Source organism: Zootoca vivipara, chromosome 14 (assembly GCF_963506605.1).
Source record: "Zootoca vivipara chromosome 14, rZooViv1.1, whole genome shotgun sequence".
In the NCBI taxonomy this organism is placed as follows: Eukaryota; Metazoa; Chordata; class Lepidosauria; order Squamata; family Lacertidae; genus Zootoca; species Zootoca vivipara.
Genome location: NC_083289.1, coordinates 13,808,464 through 13,830,713, shown reverse-complemented (window position 1 = coordinate 13,830,713; position 22,250 = coordinate 13,808,464). Strand labels below are relative to the sequence as shown.

General features: G+C 42.4%; 1 protein-coding gene across 2 annotated transcripts in view; it reads left to right on the top strand.

The window, feature by feature from the left end:
* Positions 1-22,250, top strand: part of FBN1 (fibrillin 1) — a 219,582-nt gene that overhangs the window by 64,062 nt on the left and 133,270 nt on the right. For both annotated transcript variants that reach the window (XM_035132327.2, XM_035132328.2), the window contains exons 7-8: positions 15,753-15,950; positions 17,974-18,099. In XM_035132327.2, the coding sequence (XP_034988218.2) occupies positions 15,753-15,950; positions 17,974-18,099 (324 nt within the window). The remainder of the gene's footprint in view (positions 1-15,752; positions 15,951-17,973; positions 18,100-22,250) is intronic.

Here is a 22,250-nt window from a genome sequence, read left to right as displayed (position 1 = left end):
TTAGGAGCATAAGAGACATTGTTCAAAGTAGATATCCCATGAAGGAACCAGGTTCAATCACTCATGACTCTACAGATTTAGACATTTTGACATCCATTGTGTCTAATTACGTTACTGTTATGACCAATGCCATAAGAACACAGAGACAACATTTTATGATTCTCTAAAAACAAATAACGCATGAAGAACAGAACATATACAGACATGTGAATGCTTTTTAATGCATCAAAACTGCTATCGCTCTTCAGCCAGAATTGTTGTATTTATGGCTTCTCTTAATGTTCATGCTGAGTGGAACGCTGTTCTTGAGTGGCTTCATTATCCCATTAGTTCCAGATGTTGTCTGTATTTGTACTGATACACTGAAATAATTGCCATGGCAACAGATGAAAAACGTCCACCTTTTGATGGGATGACACATGCAAAGTTCTGAGAGGAGCAAGGGGTCCGCGTTGTTGTTTTTCAATTCTCCAAAATGTCATTTGGAAGCCCAATGCAATGGAACTGTCTCTAGTTGGCTCCACCGTTAGGCAAACTTAGATATTTTGGTGGGGTGTGACTAAGAGGCTTTACTGACATATCTGACTTCATGATTTCCTGACATTCTGTTCCACATATAGCTGAGAAGGCCAACAAGTCTCTAGAGCAGGCATTCCCAAACTGCGGCCCTCCAGATGTTTTGGCCTACAACTCCCATGATCCCTAGCTAAGAGGACCAGTGGTCAGGGATGATGGGAATTGTAGTCCAAAACATCTGGAGGGCCGAAGTCTGGGGATGCCTGCTCTAGAGGTTGAAACAGTTATTTAAAACTGGGAGTTTTATGCATGGGTGCCATTTTGGATCTTGGGGGTAGGGTGGGAGGAATCAGTTACTGAAAGGGTTGTTTTTGCATGTATTCAAGCTTTTGAATTGCAAAAAAAAAAATGAGTGGAGTTTTTGGAACATTTGTCATGGTTCCATACATGCTTTAAGAATACACCATTCCACCTCCTGCTGTTTTTCTATCTCCCACTCCAAACATTTTGTGGCTAGTGAGCGTGCCGAGGTGATGCTTTGCCGAAGACCCCAGGAGGGCTGCAGCACAATGGGGATGTGTCTACAGCTGTAAGAGCCTATCCCTGACCCTTCCATGGTGTGTACCCCAGATACCAGGAGCATAGCTGCCAAGTTTTCCCTTTTCTCGCGAGGAAGCCTATTCAGCATAAGGGAAAATCCCTTAAAAAAAGGGATAACTTGGCAGCTATGACCAGGAGTAGCCCTGCCTCTCTAGAGGGGGATGCTTCTCTGGCTCTGCCCACTCCTCAGATGGTGGAGACAGCCTCCTACACCACCTCAATCCAAGAGGTTCCAAGTAATGATGATGATGTTGCCAACTAGGTTTTGTGGGAGATGGGTGGATTGATTAGAGAGCAGAAACACTTGCACTAAGCTAAGCTCTCTGTTCCTTTGTATGGGATAGCAAGGGTGTTTATCATTGTCCAATCAATGGCTACGTTTTGGGAGCTATATCACCTGTCTTTGTGTAGCTGTAAAAAAAAAAAAGGTAAAGGACCCCTGACAGTTAAGTCCAGTCGCAGATGAATCTGGGGTTGCAGCACTCATCTCGCTTTACAGGCTGAGGGTGCCGGCGTTTGTCTATAGACAGTTTTCCCGGATCATGTGGCCAGCATGACTAAGCTGCTTCTGGCAAAACCAGAGCAGCACACGGAAACGCCATTTACCTTCCCACTGGTGCGGTACCTATTTATCTACTTGCACTTTTTGGTGTGCTTTTGAACTGCTAGGTTGGCAGGAGCTGGGACCGAGCAACAGGAGCTCACCCCGTTGTGGGGATTCGAACCGCCATCCTTCTGATCGGCAAGCCCAAGAGGCTCAGTGGTTTAGACCACAGTGCCACCCACGTCCTAGGATTAATTATGTGTATTGCCTGTTGTACATTAAGCCATTAATTTGCATATATATCGCAGCAATCTAAACACTGAATCCTTTTGAGTTTTTCTTCTTCAGCAAGTGGGAGCCAGGACACTGTAACCACTCTATGCATTGCTAATTTTAACACATTTTAAGGTTTTTACATTCTAGGGAAGGCACCCCCAAACTTCGGCCCTCCAGATGTTTTGGACTACAATTCCCATCTTCCCTGACCACTGGTCCTGTTAGCTAGGGATCATGGGAGTTGTAGGCCAAAACATCTGGAGGGCCGCAGTTTGAGGATGCCTGTTCTAGGGCTAATCTAAGAATGCAGTCTTTCCTTACTACATGAGTGTGATACATTGTGAAAATAAAAAGCTTGTTGAAAAAGCTGGAGAAATGACACAAAAAGTAAATACTGTATAGCTGTTTTGGACCAGAAGAAATCACTTTTGTGATAATTATTTTGTTTTTGCCTAATGAAGGTATTGTTTGAATATGGATTTTAGAGCAAGGAGGTTCTCAGGTCCACCCTTACTTGACTTTCTTGTCCTGTAACTAGCAGCTTCCTATTTTTTGGCAAAGTTGTTAGCCCTCTTCCCACAAGCATGACATATGGGGCAAAGCTGATTCTCATAGATGAGTTTGTTTGCCCCCTGGGAACCTTGGCTGGGTATAGCAATAGCAGGCTGCATTCTGATCTCATTGACACTGGGATAAATCCTGCGAGTGGTTCTGCCAATTGAGTTGACTTCAGATTTTGGCTCCAGCACAAAACTGGCTGTAGAGTGGGCTATGTTGGAACGTGCTACTCTTTCACAATATGCTCTGGGATAAGTGTGTATGTGACGGATACTGACGGTTTAATCTGTGTTTACATTTTTTATGTTTTGTGAATAGCTTTTAAAAGGTGAGCGAAAACCAACAGGGACGTGAAACTCTTGCCAACATGGCCTCTTAAAAGTGAAAAAGTATACAGCCTATTACTGAAAGCAATAATATTGCTTAGCACTAACACTTTGCAGTGTTTAAAAGTTGGGCTGACCTGAAATTTTGAACTTCAGGCTCAAAATTTGAAGAGCAAGGGGTGAAAAGGAGGGGCTGAAGCTACATTTAACAAGAAATTACATTTCACAAGTAAATACTGTAACAAAAAACACCTGCCCCCCCCCCCAGTCAGACAGCAAGGTCTCCAAAATGATTGCAAGCTTTCACAATCCACAAAAAACCCCACCAAAATCCCAATACCCCTGAATATCTTGCCGAATTTACTGTGCATGTGTGTGTTTATGAGGGTTTTTTTAATCCCTCCTCAAATTGTCTCAATAATCCATAAAACTATTCTGTGAGGTAGGCTAAGACTGAGAGATAGCTGCGTGCCAGAAGTATCTATTTCTGGTGAGCACTGAACACAGTTCAGCCATTTAGAGCCAACCTAGACATGTGGGGAAGCCACATCTCTAAACTATGCCCACGTCTGCCCTGTTTCCATAGAACCTGGGGGTGGGTTCCCTACCTTTTTAATATGAAAAACAGCATGCAGGGGAGGAAAATGAAACCCAAGTCCTCCGCCATCCCTTCTTGTGATCTGTTTACAGTCTTCTTTCTGCCTACACCCTGTCTACTGTTGATTATTATCCGTGGTCCTTGCCCATGCTTCCTAGGGGTGGTGGCACTTGTAACTCAGCAATATCTGGAGGGCTAAAGGTTCCTCGTTTTTCTCTTGAAGCAGCAGAGCTCAGCAAGGCAAGGGATGTGCAGGCATGCTTCCTTCCTCTGCACACACTGGAAAGACCTGTCAGGAGTAAGCATGGACCAATGGTACCAGACGGTATGGGAAACAGCCCTACTAGAAAAATTAACCAATAAGTTGAAATTGACACGGGGACAAATAGAAGAAGACGGCTTCACCCCAATATGGTTCCCCTTCATCACATACACAGCCCAACAAGACAACGACAGAAATCCACCAACAGCATACAAATCAATATGGCTAACCTGACGCAGAACATCCACCCACCCCACTCACATAAAACAGACCACCACAGCCAACCACAAAAGAAAACTGTATCCTAGGCCAACCCCAACAACTCTCACCATCAAAGGAAAACAAATGCACAACAAAGAACCTGCACAACCGACGCTGACAACCCCCCCCCGCACATTAAGTAAAACAGAAACATTGTCACCCCCACCCTTCCCTTATCTACCGCTCTCCCCCTTTTCCTCCCCAATGTCTCAACAATTGAAACTGATCTGTAAAAATGTTATGAGAGACATTGCACACGTCTTTGTAAACTGAGAAAACCTTTAATATATATATATATATATATATATATATATATATATATATATATATACACACACACACACACACACACACACACACACATATATATATATTTAAAAAGTAGACCTTCTTACAAGTGTGTACTGTTGCCCTGTTGCAAGGGTGGGGAATCTCTGGCTCATGCAGCAATTTTAGCCTGCCAAAGTATCCAATTTGGCTTGCAAGGCCATTTTCCTCAAACCCATGCCCACCTGTCCATCATCATTGGTGATATCAGCTGATGGGTGGGAAAACAAGGTTTAATTTTGCATTGGCTTTGTGCCGTCTTCCCACCAGGGAACAGGATCAGGCAGCCAAGGCAGCAGAATATGTAAAGCAGATGAAGGGGGATTAAAGTGCTTCTCCAAAGCAGTGTTTGAATCATCACATGCGCTTCTGTGAGTGATGTGAGGCAGCACCCACGCTCCTGTTTCAGCTGAAATGGGAGCAGAGGGCCTGCCTTAAAATGCTTCTCAAAAGTGCTGTTTGAAGCAGCCACACCCCTCTTTCATTTAAAGGAGAAAGGGGGGTGGGTGTAGCCTATGCTTCAAAAGCACTTTTGCAAAAGTTTTTAAGATGGCCCCAGTGCTCCTAATTCAGGCTAAAATGGGAGCTGTCCAAAAACTTTTGTGAATCTCATTGTGTTCCTCTTGTAAACTTCTGAGATTGGGAATGAAAGGGAGAGGAGGGAAAACTTGTCAAATTTGGCTCATGAGGTTGATCCTGATAAGGACCTGGCCTGTGGAATTGCTGCCCATCCCTGCCCTATTGTATCTTGTTTGGCCTTTAAGACGCTGTGCTACACTACTCAAATAGTAAACTAGTTGTTAGCTTCAGATAGAAATATAGGGAGAGAATCCATGATTTCAGATGAGACCTGAGGAACCATGTGGAATTTCAGTATACTTCAACAGTTTTGTAAAATGACCAGCCGCCCTTCTCAACAGGTGGCACTCATTGTGAGATGAATCTAGAGGTTTCATGTGTTTTTTAAAGTGTTTTTTACTGGATGGTGCCAGAGATTTATGGGGTCAGTCTATCTATCTTTCAGAGAGATATTGTAGGGGAAAGGCCTCTGTTCAGGGGCATCTTATATTCAGAACAAATGGCAAATGTGTGTTTTTGACTTCCAGGCGTTTCTTCCACCTGCCTGCATAGTACATTTGATTCATTCATTTCTGAGCATTTACATCCTCTTCTGTCTGAATATAAGAAGGGTGGCTTTGATTGAACTCTGGATTAGAAAGTGTAACAAAGAAATCCATCTTCAGAATCCCTTGTTATAGGTACTGGTTTTATTTTGTAAAACTACTCACAGAAGCAGAAAGCAGCAATTGTGTTGTGTTTCATGACTTAATGTGAATCTTGCATTAGCAGAATTCTTAGGCTGCGTACTTATTCCCATTTACTTGGCTGCAGTGTCCTCCCACCTCTGGTGTTTGACGGACTGTGCAGATGATGTTAGCCATGATCCACATCTGTCCTGTAGTTTCATGAGAAATACTGCAGCTTTCATCTGATCTGAAAACGTAAGCCACATTCACTTTGCAGTTAAGCTGAGTTGCGTATATTTGAGACAGCCATTGAGCTTGCACAGATGACAGCTTGCTTAATGGGATTTGTGGTGCCTGTGTGTTGTAGACAGGTAATGTGCATTGGGCGAAGGAATCCCTGGCCCCCAACTCTGGTGTGCACAGCAAATGCAACTTGAAACACAGTAGGGAGAAATTACCTTGCAATGTTTTAAGCCACTAATCTGTACAGAAATGTGTCAGTTTGGGAAGCAATGCTACATCAACGGAAACTTAATCATTTTGCTGGCTTTTTATTATTTTTCTTCATTCTGGAAAATAAAAAAAGACTGCTGTATATTTTTGGACCGATAATTGTAATTGCGAAGAACAAAACTAAATACTCACCCCACCCCCTTGTTATGGGCTTAGTTTTGTGTTTTGGATTTGAGTGTGCATAATAAATTACTCCAGAAACAATTCTTGAACATTACTTTGTTGTTGTTTGATTACTTTCCAGCCTCAGGAATTGAAAAGTGGGTCAACTGCAAGAACAAAATAGGTTTTGAAAAGATTCAAGCTTTTTGTTCTCGAATGTGGGTTTTCAGATACTTTTCAAAAGCTTAAGGGGGATCAGTGCCCAATTCAGAGGGGCTCCTTGGCTTCTTGCAAAGTTGCTTGGCAGAAGGTGATTCAGAAGGAGCATCTTCTGTGATTGTTTGCTGAACTGGGAAAAAGAGCCATATCTCACCTGTGTTAAAGGCAAAGGAATGTCCATCAAGTTTAGGTTACTGGTACTGGGTCATGACTGGACCTCATGGTCAGGGGTCCCTTTACCTTTACTGGTGACCTTGGCTTGGCCAATTTTCATGTAAAGGTAAAGGGACCCCTAACAGCCACAGATGACTCTGGGGTTGCGGCGCTCATCTCGCTTTACTGCCCAAGGGAGCCAGCATACAGCTTCTGGGTCATGTGGCCAGCATGACTAAGCCACTTCTGGCAAACCAGAGCAGCGCATGGAAACGCCGTTTACCTTCCCGCTGGAGCGCTACCTATTTATCTACTTGCACTTCGTGCTTTTGAACTGCTAGATTGGCAGGAGCTGGGACCGAGCAACAGGAGCTCACCCCGTTGCGGGGATTCAAACTGCCAACCTTCTGATCAGCAAGCCCTAGGCTCTGTGGTTTAACCCACAGCGCCACCCGCATCATATACATTAAATATGGCTGATAAGAAGAGCCCTTAGCACAAGCCTATACAACATGTGATTTGCCAGCTCAAATGCAGACCACAGGCTGTGTATGGCAGCTCAGCAGGTTCTCAATAACCCCTATTGTTTTGCTGTCTGTTGGGGAGTGCAAAACCTGGGAAAGGGGAGAGATTAAACTTGCCTGTTGGGTTGTGTTCAGCTAAGTGGGTCACAGGTTGCACAGGCCCAAATGAGGATAATGATTTCCAAATGGTGAGTCAGGCATTTGGACTCCTGTGAATAAGTTTCCAGGCTCCAAATATTAGATGGTGATGCACCAAGAAATGCAAGCCCAGTGAAATCCCTGGTTAGGAGGTGCTCCAGTGGAAAGGCAGCTATGTTGATTAATCCTCTTGGGCAAAACATTTAGGAACCCATCAAAGTTGGCTTAGGAGTCTCATTAAAAAAAAACCCTTGTACTTCAACTAGTGTACAATAATTGTAGATAATTTTAACTACGATACAGGTATATCTGCCGAGGAAGGTTTTAAAATAAGCAAAGCAGCAAATAGCAATTTGGGATTATGCCGAGCCTGTCTTTTGCTTTATTAAAAAGTGTTAATTTAATTTAATTTCTCACTGGACATGATGCAGCTAAAGTGAGTTGCTTCTGCACCATAATTTTATGCATACTTGGACCAGAATAGTCTGCTATCAGCAGTGCTTGGAAAGTAACTTTTAAAAGGAACTAGATGTAGTTGAAGTTCATCCTGTCCAAAAAGGAACTAGCTACAGTTCAAAATAGTATTTTGCAAGAGGCTATCTTTCTCTGTCTATTAAATATAATTAATATGATCCTGACCTGGAGGACTGTAAGGATCCCAGGTGAAGAGTTGGATATTAGGAGCCTTGTGTGTATGCCTTTTTAATGTACTGAAAAATATTCTTAATAACAGGCTTTTTTATAGTGCCTGATACTTTTTTAAATGCATTTATGTGGACTGTCGCATTACTGAACATAATGAATTCCATGTAGGAAGCATGTGATGCTGGGAAGGTCACGGGAGTCAGATTTATGTTGCCATGATCATTTAGCATTCATGAAGGCAGATTCAAGTAGGCACATATATATTCTAGTTTCAGTTGTCAGACCTTTTAGGACATTCATAGTTAAGGAAAAGGAGATTATTGCGGGGGGGGGGGGAGAGATTAAACCTGAGTTGTATTTTAGTCTTTGAAAATGGCAAATACTTAAAATCTCAAGCCCAGATCATGTGTCTGGGGCTTTCATTGATTTTGGCAACCTGACTTGAAGCTTGTGTCTTTTCCAAGCAATCTACGAAATCAAGTACATTACAGTGGTGCCTCGCTAGACGAATTTAATTCGTTCTGTGAGTCAATTCGTTTTGCGAGAAATTCGTCTAGCAAATCCCATAGGAATGCATTGAATATTTTTATTTGCCCATAGGAGCGCATTAATTGAATTTCAATGCATTCCTATGGAAAACCGCGATTCACTAGATGAATTTTTCACAAAATGAATTTGTCTTGCGAGGCAACCTCTGCTTGAAAAATCTCTTCGTTCAGCGAAAAATTCGTCTTACAGGGCATTTGTCTAGCGAGGCACCACTGTATATATTTTTTACATATTACATCTAAAACTTGTTGCTGATTTTAGGTGAGCTGTAATATCCATCATTCTCAACAATTTTAGCAACATTTCTGACATGATTGGGACATAATAGTTTTATTTTCCACCAGTGCCTTTTTTTGGGTAGGTGGGTGGGAGTGAATTAGTCTATTCTGAAAGCTTCAAGTTTGGATGGTTAAATGGTATTTTGTTATGTGGGTGTTTCGGCTGTCATTTGGAAATTCAGGTATGTTGAACATCTATGAAAAAATGCAACACACTTATAAGACCAAGGTTCCTTGTGCTCCAGCCCGCTCTGCTGTTCTTCTCACCCAGGGTGGCCCTGCCCTCTGCCTGCCCTTCAGAGCCAGTGCATTGTCCAAGGCTGGGCCTCAGTGGCGGCAGCCTCCCCTCCTCCTCCTCCTCCTCCTCCTCCTCCTCCTCCTCCTCCTCCTCCTCCTCCTCCTCCTCCTCCTCCTCACCTGCTCTCCAGTAGCCCCTATGAACTGCCCAAGGGAGGAGGCCAGTAACAGTGGCTATGGAGAGGCAATGGGGTGCCTCCTCGCAGCTGCCACTGCCATCACTGCTCAGGACAAGCGCCTCCTCCTCCTCCTCCTCCTCGAGCTCAGTGGTGGCACTGGCAGGAGAAATAGGGACATTCTGGGATCAAATCAGAAGCCAGGGTGGTTTTCATAATTCAGGGACTGTCCCTGAAAATAGTCAGGCTACCATAAAGGCCCTGCATTGGACTGGAATTACTAATTTTAAAATATAGTGACCCTGTAATCTGTTGGATTTAAACCATGAAACCTGGAGGAGCAAATTATTTTTTACAGCTGACTTGATATTTTGTTTTTCAATGTCCCTTAATCTGATTTGAATATTATGATAAATATATTGCTCACTTGAATGATACAAGCGTTCCAAGTCAATACTAATAGATCTGATTTTGCTATGTAAGCATTGGAACCGTCTGGTTTTATAAGAGTCCTTAAGTATGTCAGATATCAGACTTGAAGGTTGGCAAAGAAAATGGCAACACAACCAGTGTTTTATAGTGCTAGCCCACACCCAATATTCCTTCGTGTGTATATCTAGTTCTGCACACATCCTTTCATACTTGATGGGGAGTCCCAGGATACATCTCAAGAAACTTGAGTGTATCTTATCTAAATTACTATTATATGCTTGTATCCAATCAAGTTCCGTTATTAGATTCAGAGAAGAATTTTGTTCTACACAAATACAACCATTTCCCACAGCTTGGGGTAGGGGTTGTATTGGTAGATCTACTGGGTTCATTTTTGGAGCACAGGAAGGTAAACCTCCTTCCCTTTCTTGAGCTTCTTCATCTGATTCCTTGGCCCTGAGGAACTTCTATAGATGTCAAATGGTTGCGGGCATTGGATCTATTATCAGTCTCTACCTCTGATTCTCCCAATCAAGAATATCGATGACTGTTTGTTGCTCTTCCTGAGGGAGCTAAGAAAATCACCTTCCAAGGGGTTTGTGAAATGCTCAAATGCCTGGGATTGTTTGTTCAGAGAAATCGGCTGATTCTTTTGACTCTCCTGTTTATATTGTTGTTGAGGATGGTTCTGGCCATGTAGCTTACAAATATAAATAATACCTCAATCCCTACCCTCAGGATACCCAAGGAAAAAGGAAGGAAGGGAAGGAAGGGGAAGGGGGGAAAGGAAGCTAAGACACTAGTTCTTCAAATTACAGTTCTTAAAACGAATGGAAGCAGGTAGTTTGCTGACATGTGAAGGAGGACCCTGCTTCTCACCTCTCCCTCTTCCCTGCAGCCTGGTGGAAAGGCAGTTGCACATGACCGCTGGGGAGAGTGAAAAGCAGCTGGTCTCTTAGCACAGGCAATGGAATTGTGCTTTTTCCCTTCTCTCTTCTGCAGCCTGTTGGAGAATCTGCCCTTGCTGCCGAAAAGGTTGGCTGAAAAAATAAACACACAAATGCCAGAATCTAATATTTCCACGGTCATGATTCCTGTGGATGGCTTCGCTAGCTCAGTCTGTTCCATAGATTACTTTGGAGCAATTGTTGTTCATTAGCACTGTGTGCCTAGTTTAGATAAAAACCTGCCAATAGTCTGAGGTTCAACAATCTCTACAGTTGTTTTAGGCTACTTCCACTTTTCCACTGGTCTCAGTAGTTAATGTCAAAAGGAATATTTTCAGTTGTGGCTTTAATAGCTTGAGACTTAGAGACACATATATTTTTTCTCAGTTTTAGTATTTATAGAAGTAAATAAGACCACATGTTTTTGTACAGGTTTCAGGCAGTTGTGGGCAACAACTCTCTAAAATTAGTTCAGGTGAAAATAGATCCGGAAAGAGGCCAATATATGAGAACTCTTTGAAGGCACATCTTTATTAGAAGGCATTGATAACCTTTAAAGAGCTGCATGCCAATTGTAGGTGGAGCCAGAGGCAGAAAAGTAGCTGGGGACAGATGTAAAAGCTTGTGGAGCAATGGATGACCTTTTCACTATAGGCTGCATTCCAGGTGTGCAAAAGCCAGTTTTCTACACCCACCAACCTTCTCTTCTATATTCCTTCTACAGACAAGCGAGAAGCATTATTATAGTTCAAGGAACATTTTGCAGGCAAAATGCTCAACAAGGTCATGGAGCAGGGCCTGGTGAGTGGCGTGGCCTGTGGAGAGGGGGCTACAGTCTAGGGGACATTCTCAGGAGCCAGATAGAGAGGCCTAGAGGAGTGGTTCCAATTAGCTAAGTGCTGCAGAGTGTGGAGCTCCTGTTTTTCAAACGCCAAGCCCTAGACCCCCTACTTTTGTAAATGTTGATATTTCTGTAGTAGTTTTTGTTATGGAATAGTGCCGCCATACCCTCCAACATGTCCCATCACAAAGCTGGGCCGCGGGTCTTCTAGGCTGCACTCCTGAGCTAGTCACATAACCCGCATGTGAACGCAATACCCATAAACACAAGGTTTTAGGTGACACAATCTCGTGCGAGATGCATGTCCGACCACAGTCTGTCATTTTTTAAATGCTGTGTTCTAGCGTGAGGGCACGGTCCCCTCTCAAAACGCGATGTCCCGGGCAGTTGACGGATATGTGACATGGAGCCCCTGGGATCTACAAACCACCACTTGGGAACCACTGGCCTAAAGGTTCTTCCTCCCCTCTGAAAACAAGAGACCAGTGTGATATTTCTAGTTACCATGGGGAATTTTTATATAAATGTACCCTAGCAGAGGAATGAGCTTGGGTCTCAACTACATTGTGTGTGTGTGTGTGTGTGTGTGTGTGTGTGTGTGTGTGTGTGTGTGTGTAGTTTTAATTCTATCAATGTTTAATTGTTTTTTTATGATTTTTTTTTAAAAAAATGTTTTTAGCTGTTCTTATTTTTATTTGTAAGCCACCTTGAGTCCCCATCAGGGAAAAAGGCAGAGTATAAATAAATGCATAATAATAATAATAATAATAATAATAATAATAAGGTAGAATGGGAATTTATTGCCCTATAGCACATCATATTCACAAGGGAGATGTTTCAAAGTTTTAATAGGTAGGTACATAAGCATTGGGATATAGAGACTAGTGTAAAAGAAAATATACTTAGGCAGTGTTTTTTTTTTTCCTGCGGGGATGCAGGAGTACGCATACCCCTAAACATTTTGTGAATCGAAGTTTGGCCTCATTGAGGGACAGTATTTCAATATGAGTAGTAAAATGAGAGTACCCCTAAACATTTTTAAGGGGGGGGGGAAGCACTGTACATAGGCAAACTGATATATCACAACTCAACCAAAGATTCAGTGTGTTTACAGTTTGAAAATGGAACTCAATTAAAATGTTCAATCTAGCATTCTGCGAAGTATTTTGCATAGTGATTCCCCTTTCTTTTGAACCAGTTGGAAGGCTGTGCAAAGACGTCACTAGCCCACTTAAAAAACCCCAACAATAAACACTAGCCAATATGTCCACACTTATTTTTTGTTGTGTGGCCTGACAGGTGACAGGGTGAGAGGATGGGACAAATTTTGTAAAGATTTTGTGCTTTCACATTTGGAGGTAATTTCAACTTGCCACTGGGGGCAAGTAACTATAAACAAGTCTAAGGAAAACTGAAGGTTGGATAAAGGGAAGGAGAAAACACAGCAAGTTTAGAGCATAACCTTTATTTGAACCGACTAGTGCTTAAATTCCTGGAGAGAGACTTTGTGTGACCTAATCTCAAATACTAACTGAAATTTATGACACTCAAATGCTTGCATCTGGCAATTCAGTTGATTCAAATTTATTTTATGCAACTAAATTTATAGGCCACTTAATAATAAAATTAAGAAGTGTACATTAAACACTACTGTACACACACACGTTTTGCTTGTTTTTTTTTAAAGAAAAAAGAACAGGAAAAAGTCATTGGCAAAAAAAAGTCTCTCAAAGGCCTCCAGAGCCGAGTAAGCAAGGGCAAAGAGCTTCAAAGCTCTTTCCATGGTGGGAAAACCTGGCACAGAATTATCCTTTAAGTTCTCTGCCTTGCTTATTGGGCTGGCGGAAGTTCTCGCACAGGTTATGGAGGCCTTTGCGAGATCTCAGACAGCCCTGCGAGATCTTCTGCAATCTCTGGAAGGTAAGATTGCCCACATGGGGGCGGCTTTACACACTGCCCCCTGGAATCTACCCCCCCCCCCGGTGCAATATGCAGTCCTACTGTATAGTTCATTGGGACCAACTGAGCCTCTGCTAAGGGCCTCCTCCATTGTACACTTTAAAGTAGAATGGTTTCTCAAAGTGTTTGATATTGAGGTCAGTAGGACTGTACGGGTAGGCTCACCATATTTCAAGAAGTAAAATTCCACACACACACACACACAGAGTTGTTGAGCTTTTTGCTGAAATTGTTGAGCAAGGAGGCTGAATCAAAGAAAAAGAAGGCAGCAAAGTCATGCGAAAATAGGTTATCGAGGTTAACTGAGGCCAGAGGAGAGAACAAAGCTTATCTTTCTCTTGCTCCTTTTTTTATTTACTTGGGGAGCCCTGCATGCAGAACCGTGTGTGTGTGTGTGTGTGTGTGTGTGTGTGTGTGTGCGTGCCAGGGCTCCCTTTCCCTCCCCTGCCCCTCGTGCCTCTACGTGGGCAACTTGGGGAAGGCAAAGGCGGCATGAGCAGAAAATGGCAGTTGAAGAAGGGGGAAGTGTGGGCACACACAGACTGGGGGCCCTGTGTGCCGCCTGCCGTCCACCCTCAGCAACACTTTCTCTCTCCTCCTGGGCCTGCCGCTCTTTTGCCATTGGTGCCCTTTGGGGCAGCCCTGGAGACGGACAGAGAGAGATGCTAGTAGTTTGGGGCTTCCCGTTGCCTAACTGAGAGATCCCTGCTCCATCCTGCTTGCACACAAGCTCTGATAGGCAGCGTGAAGCCTCCCTTCACAGCTGAGAGATCCCCACCCCGCTCCCGCTTGCACGCAAGTAGGAGTTGGGAGGCTGCTCCAATAGGCAGCATGAAGCCTCCCTTCACAACTTAGTTGCTGGGGTCAGGGAAGGTGGAGGCAGCCCGGAAGCTGCATCTTAGAGCCCCTGCCCCACCATCATATGGGGACTTCTGAGCAGCTCCTGAAACCAGCCAGAGCCAACTGCTCCAGGCTGCTGAAACTGCTGCTGCTGCATTTCCTAGGAACATTAGATGAAACCCGGGGACATTCCAGGGATGGAATTTGTCTGGGGACTTATTCACAAATCCGGGGACTGTCCCTGGGAAATGGGGACGTCTGGTAACCCTGTTTTACACCCTTATTTATTTTATTCTTAGTAATGGTGATCAATGATAAACAAATCTTGATTATATATTGATATTTCTTTACTTTATCTCATATACATTCCCAATGTATGGCACTTTATAAGCTCATCTGGAGGCCAGTGGGCTCAGAAGTTTGAGAACCCCTGATGTAAAGTGAGAATGTAAGAGTTGTAAGAGAATGTAAGAGTTGGCAACTACATAGGTGCAATTGTGAAGGACTTGGGCTTGGAGGGGGGATGCTTGTGTTTGCCCTCTGTACCAGCGTGTAAAAAACATTTTAAGGGAAAATATCTGTTCTTTGCGAGGGCAATGAATAAAGGAAGGCCCAGAAAAGAAGGATGGATAGAAGGTGACAAATGTTCGTTTGAGAAAAAAGAGAGCTTGTGTGTGAGAGTGTGTATGTGCGTGCAGGGGAGCTGGCCGTGCCACTGTTTTGTTGTTGCCGTGGGAGAATGGAACAAAATACAAGTGAATCTTTTTATTAACGGCCTAGTTTAATTTTGTCTCTCGGATAAATAGTTTGTCGTACCATAAACAAATCAAATCAGATGTGTTCCACATGCCCTTTCCTTTAGCGGCAGGCAAAGGTTGCCCACAGTTAAATGGGTATGCTTTGTGCCTGCATGTCACTGAAATTTGCCCCTAATTAACTTGGTTGTTAGCTACAGCCCTTTAGGATCTGTTAAATTCAGTGGTAGGAAAAATAATAAGCGTATTCTTTTATTAATATAAGTATTGTGCTCGAGGCAAGATTAATCAGGGAAGGGTTTAGGCAAACTTGCTGCTAAGGAGAGAGTGCTACTGTTTTTCCCGTTGGGCCAGGATCCTTTACGGTTCCCTACAGATCAGAAAGTTTGTTTCCCTATTGTATGAAATGTGAGGAGTCCTCATATATGCAGTTTGGGGGGTGCACACAGCACAAAGCACAGAACAAGACTGTGAAGCTACACAGGGCTGTGATAAATAAGGCTGCCGGAACCTCATTTAAGCCTCTGTCTCAGGCCTGTTTCCCCCCTTTTGGAATAAGAGGCAATGACACTCGGAAGTCCATTTATTAGGAAGTGCTCCTTCCCTTCCTTCAATTTTAGGGACATAATTTATTGACTTCCCTTTCTCTCATTTTTGCTATACACTTGCTTCTGTACTGCAGTGTGGAAATTCGTTTGTTTGTATACCGTCCCATACCTGCAGGTCACCAGGCGGTTCACAGGGTAAAATCACGCTATAAAAACACAGAATTAGCAGGACCAGAGTTGAAAGGATGCCTGCTTCTACGTGCCTGGGGGCGGGGAGTGTGCAGAGTTATCTGCCAAGTTCTTATATTGTTGCTTTGAGTTCGCATCAATGAAATTCACCCCCTGATTTAATACTGATGATGTTTCATTGTTCTGATCCAGATTATAGGACAGGCCCGTGCTTCACTTTGGTAACCAATCAGATGTGCCAGGGGCAACTCAGCGGGATAGTCTGCACAAAGACCCTCTGCTGTGCGACTGTCGGGAGAGCGTGGGGCCACCCCTGTGAAATGTGTCCAGCTCAGCCTCATCCTTGTCGCCGGGGCTTCATTCCGAACATACGGACAGGAGCCTGTCAAGGTACGATACAGTAGCAGCTGCTGAAATTTTTATTAATAGAATGATTGCAACCGAGCTTCACCTGCTGTCTGAAATTGTAGAGAAAGCCGTGGAAAGGAGTGACACATCTGTTCGTTAAAGCATCTACGGAGTGCCGGATGCTCTTGTAAATTGCAATGGCATTTGTAAAACTTGCAAGCACTTTCTTTGGTGCCAAAAGTTTCTTTCATTAGGAAAGTAGCTCCATTCTGCAATGCTACAGGAAGACAGAACGGATTTTGGCAATAGCACAGCCACAATAAAATTGTTTATTTTAACATTTTGCAACCGGAACTTGTCGATACCTCTCTTTAGAGAAATTCCTCTAATGTGGGACAACTCTTAGGTTGCGCTGCTTATAACAGCTTGCCATGTATTTTAAGTAATATAGTAAATAAACCTAAGTTGGTTGTGTCCATTAACTTCAGCAGGTCTACTCATGAGTAATGCTTAGTTGAATACCACTCCAACAAGATATTTATTTCTTTATTCTTTAGCATGCCTCACAGCCAAAAGCCTTTACACTGCTTTTGGCTTTTATTATTATACATATACAGCTGTATAAATTCTTTTATTGTCTGGATGTCTGGCAGGAAGCAGGATAAAGTTAAAAGGGGCAGTTGCTATACACTAAATTGGTGTGGGTTTTATATTCCCAGGACTACATCTTTGGGAGGATTTGTTTTAGGCCGTTCTCTAAAATATTGTCTAATGAGGTACAGTAGTTAGTGGGTCTAGAAGGGATAAAGATTAACCAAAGTAGTATCAGATTTATAATCTAAAGATTCCCATGATGAACTGAAGGCAGTCTATTGTTATAGAAAATTTGGATATGATTTAGCAAAAACCATGCCCTTTCTCTTATCTTTAAACAGCTGGGGCTGCTCTATAAACTACAGAAACAACTTCCATAAAATGTGTGTGGTTATGTTCTAACCTTTCATTGTCCTAAACTAGCATATTCTCCTGTCTAATGGCCCCTGTCTAATAGCAGTAAGCAGTCATGGCTTCCCACAAAGAATCATGGGAATCCCATCACAGAGCTACAGTAATCAGAGTTCCCTGGAAAAAAAGGATTGACTGTTAAATCACTCTAAGAATTGTAGGTCTGTGAGGAGCTCCTTGGGATTCTTGGTGGAAGTCTTGACTGTTTAAAGTGGTATGGTACTCTTTCAAGGGAATAGGTTCCCTAGTAACACAGCTCAGCACCCTTTGCGAACTACAGTACACAGTATTCTTTGAGTATACTTAAATTGGCATGATAATGCTATAAATGTTTAGTGCAGATAGGGCCAAAAGTCTAGCATATTGAGAACATTGCCCAGTCAGTAATTGCCGTGTCCTGGAATAGCCAACGACTCCTTTTACTTATGGAGCCAATCTTCATGTGAAAAAAAATAAATGGAATATACACAAACAGCAATTTTAATCGGAGTTATATAAGCATATTGTAATTTATGTATGCATAGTCAACATGGAAGTGACAATCAGGAGTAGAGTGGGCCTTGGTTTTGTGGAGAAACGGGCCATGCACCATTAACAATTGGATGACATGATCCATACAGGTCCTTTTTGTACTTGAGGACAAAATGTTAAATATGAACTGGCTCTATAATTAAGGATGACATTGGGTTTTACTTTTCTTGATGTGCTTGATGGAATACTGACTATAGGATGCTAAGCAAGGGGCCTAGCCTCACATATTTTGTACCCCATGCAGTTTGATGGTATAAACTTGAATACAACAATGGCTGAAATTTCTTTGTATTACTTTTTAAAATAGAAAGTACTTAGGGAGAATGTACTAAATTAATGTACTAAAGTAAAAAACAAACAAACAAAAAACTTAATAATTTCCAAATGAATTGGACTTTCTTCCAGGCAAGAAACCTTACAAGATGATGTGGGAACAGTGAATTTTTTTAAAATAATTTTTGTGTGGTCAAATTGTTAACAGTTCTTTTTGTGTGTGTGGTTTTTCTCCCCCACCCCTTTTGCATGATAGATGTGGATGAGTGCCAAGCTATCCCTGGAATCTGTCAAGGGGGAAATTGCATTAATACTGTTGGATCTTTTGAGTGCAAGTGCCCAGCTGGACACAAGTTTAATGAAGTGACACAGAAATGTGATGGTAAGTCCTTTCAAAACCTTCGTTTGAAAATAAGGGGAAATGTTTTCACATTTGAAGCAAACAGTATTTCAAATATTTCTTCGCACAAATACATTATGGAAATATTAATTACCCAAAGGGCATTTCAGTATTATCTCTCTCTGTGCATAAATTATGTTGCATTTCGAGCCTTTCATGACACTTTCATTTCCCCCCAGTATTTTTATGTGAGTGGCTGGGGAAACCCAGCCAAATTGGTGGGGTATAAACACAACAACAACAACAACAACAACAACAACAACAACAACAACAAACACCACCACCACAACAACATCTAGACTAGTATAACTGTAGCAGTAGGTCAGAATTAAATGAAAGGGGAACATATTTTGACAATATTTTGATTTATAACTATGTGAAAGGTTGGAACTGGAGAAAGCTATGCTGAAGCATTTTATATCCTCATAGCTCTCCCCCATATTGCACTTTCTCCTTGGCCATTTTTTTTAAAAAAGCAATTTATTAAATTTTCAAATATACACATTAAACAATAACAAAACAATCAACAACAAAACAACCACACACAATAAACACAAAATTGACTTCCCTCCCCCCCCCAATTCGGTTTTCTTATTCACTCCTATCTTGCAGTTCCTTCACTCTCTCTACTTAAAGTCATTTCGTAGGATTTATTTCAGTCCTGCAAGTGTCTTTAAACTTCTACAATTCCTCTCCATATAGTCTACAAATTTACTCCAATCTTTTTGGTACCTTGCCTCTCCCTGGTTTCGGATCCTGCTAGTTAGCCTTGCTAATTCTGCATAGTCCATCATTTTCGTCTGCCACTCTTCAATCGTCGGTAACTCCTGAGTTTTCCATTTTTGGGCTAACAAAGTTCTGGCTGCGGTTGTCGCATACATAAATAATACTTGGTCTTCTTTTACGATCTCCTATCCTATAAGTCCCAATAAAAAAGCCTCCTTTTTTGGGAAAGGTGTATTTAAAAATCTTTTCCAGTTCGTTATATATCATTTCCCAAAATCTTTTAACTTTTTCGCATGTCCACCACATATGATAAAATTCACCATCCTTCTCTTTACATTTTCTCCTTGGCCATTATTGATGCATAAAGGAAGGGCTATGCAAATGAAATTTGGATATGGTTCTCTCTCTTCTCTTGCCCACTCCGCATCACATAAATTTAGGTAAAAAGGTAAAGGTAAAGGACCCCTGGACGGTTGAGTCCAGTCAAAGGCGCCTATGGGGTTGTGGCACTCATCTCGCTTTCAGGCCTAGGGAGCTGGCGTTTGTCCACAGACAGCTTTCCAGGTCATGTGGCCAGCATGGCTAAACCGGTTCTGGCACAACAGAACACTGTGACAAGTGCCAGAGCGCACAGAAATGTTGTTTACCTTCCCGCCACAGCAGTACCTATTTATCTACTTGCACTGGCATGCTTTCGAACTGCTAGGTTGGCAGAAGCTGGGACAGAGCAACGGAAGCTCACCCGGTCGCGGGGATTCAAACTGCTGACCTTCTGATCGGCAAGCCCAAGAGGCTCAGTGGTTTAGACCACAGTGCTACCCACATCCACATAAATGTGCATGCATATTCTCAGACAGTATCTCTCTTATTTCAATCAATCCCATTCTTTCCTCTCTGAAAACCCACAGATCTTTCTGTACTCCATCCCAATAAAGTAACATTTCACATGGGCTGTGCTTCGTATCTTATGTAACATCATAGCTCATTCAGCAGTGTACATGTGTTTCAATGGATTTATTTAGAAGAAGGAAGGAATGTGTTCCTTTTGGTAAATTATTCATGAAGGTCAATGGGAACTATACATAAGTAAAGCATAAACCCTTTCAAGGTTGTAATATTACACAGATCATCCTGAATGTAAGACCCCTTTAAGACTCTGTAAATTGGGTGCCATATAACTGAGGAAATATAAATCTAGGTAAAATAATAATATTTATGCAACAACTCCTTTGTCATTTTAATTTTACCTTATGTAAACCAAATTGCAAAGAATTTGCTCCAGACAAATACAGTTTTCATTCTGTCTGCCAGTGCTGTTGGCAAAAGGGCAGCCAAATGTAGAAGTTGCAAGTTCTCAAACACAGGAATCACTGGTAGTGTTTCTAGAGTTAAATTCAGTCACATCTTGGTTCAAAAACCAGTTATACCGGATTATGTGGAATTGAGATACTGCAATTTAGCCCCATTGGTTTACATCTGTTTAAATCTAGATTCTCTTGTTTAATGGGTTGTGGATAGGACTATAGGATTTGGAGAGTAAGGGTGGATCTAGACACAGGTTAAAAACGCTATAAATAAGTCAGAAATTAAATCGTTACAACAACAACAAAAAAGCCTATGTAAAAATCCATATAAACGCCTTTTTGCTCTCTGGCACCATCTGGTGTTGGGATGTTTATAACACATTCAAAATGTATTGTGACGAATGTAGCCTAAGTGGGATGCTAAACTTGGATCTTCCTTAAAGCATTCATGCTTGCAAAACTGTAATCCTGCATGCCACAGAGTGTGTATACAGTGCTGCAGCTATATTTAAGGTCTCATTGGCTGGGTAATATAGCGGAGAACCCACCACTTTTGATAGGTACATGGTGTAGCAGAACGTCAGCTGGAATGAATGGATGTTCTGTCTGAAAACCCTTATTAAGATGTTGGTATGTTGGGACAACAATGAAGAGTCATTCATTCAATAAGGCGCTTTATTCCTGTCTTGGTCAGTACTCCATTCATAAGTTTAGCAGATAGAAGTGTAGTTTGAGAAGATGTCGAACTTTTCTTTAGCACCCTTTTAAAAGCTTGTTGATCTTATAGGAACATAAAGACTAATGTTAAGTCAGTGCAAGTGCAATTCAAGACGTGGATGCTGTATCCTCAATACTTGAATTGTGGGGAGAGGGGGGGGGAGACAGAGGGAACTGTGATGAAGCCTGTAAGTGCCACACCATGCTTCCTTCCAGTTTTACCCAAATAATGTTTTTCTTCTAGCCTTCCAAAATCAGGTCCTTAAGAAGACTCTCACAAAAGTTAAAGGGACTGGGGGCTTGACCACATGCGACTTTACTGTGTGTTTGCAGCTTTTTGTCATGTGGACTATGCAAGTTAAATAAGAATACAATTACTTTCAAGCAACACCAATTGTGAGAGCTTCCCTCTATAATTTCATGTTAACCCAGTACAGTATGGGGATAATCTGACAATTTAGGGGGAATCAGGCTCCAAACTGATCTACTCAGGGTCACAGATTATTTGTTCAGTGGGTAGATCAATTGTCACTTTCTGCTACTCTCATGGCCACTACTTTCTCAGTACTTTCATTTCTGTCTTGGCTGTGTTCATAACTATTTATGGTGCACTCTTGAATGGAACATAGCATTATATATATATCCCACAGATATGCAAAAACCAGAAAACTGCACAAGCAAACCACATTAAAAAACGGTGTGCTGAGAGTTTATAACTCACTGACTGTGTGATTCTGTGCACTTCCTGGGTGGGGAATTTTTTTAAAAAATGCAGGTCACACCAGCACCTATTTGTGCATATGCCCTGCCTTTACTTACCTGGCACAATAGAATCAACAAAGTAGGAAACAGGGACAAGCACAAAAGGGAACACCTGTTGGTATGAATGGGAAAAATCAAAGTTTCTCCTCATATATCAAATCAAATATGTGCAGGGTTTGGACTACTCCAGTCTAATTTGAATGGGGGAGGGAGGAGAGGATTATCAGCTAAGTAATACTCAAATTTAGGGACTCAGGTGGCTCTGTGGGTTAAACCACAGAGCCTAGGGCTTGCTGATCACAAGGACGGTGGTCCGAATCCCTGCGACGGGGAGAGCTCCCATTGCTCGGTCCCAGCTCCTGCCAACCTAGCAGTTCAAAAGCATGTCAAAGTGCAAGTAGATAAATAGGTACCGCTCCAAGCGGGAAGGTAAACGGCGTTTCCGTGTGCTGCTCTGGTTTGCCAGAAGCAGCTTTGTCATGCTGGCCACATGACCTGGAAGCTGTACACCGGCTCCCTCGGCCAATAACGCGAGATGAGCGCCACAACCCCAGAGTCGGTCACGACTGGACCTAATGGTCAGGAGTCCCTTTACCTTTACAATACAGTCATACCTCGGTCTAC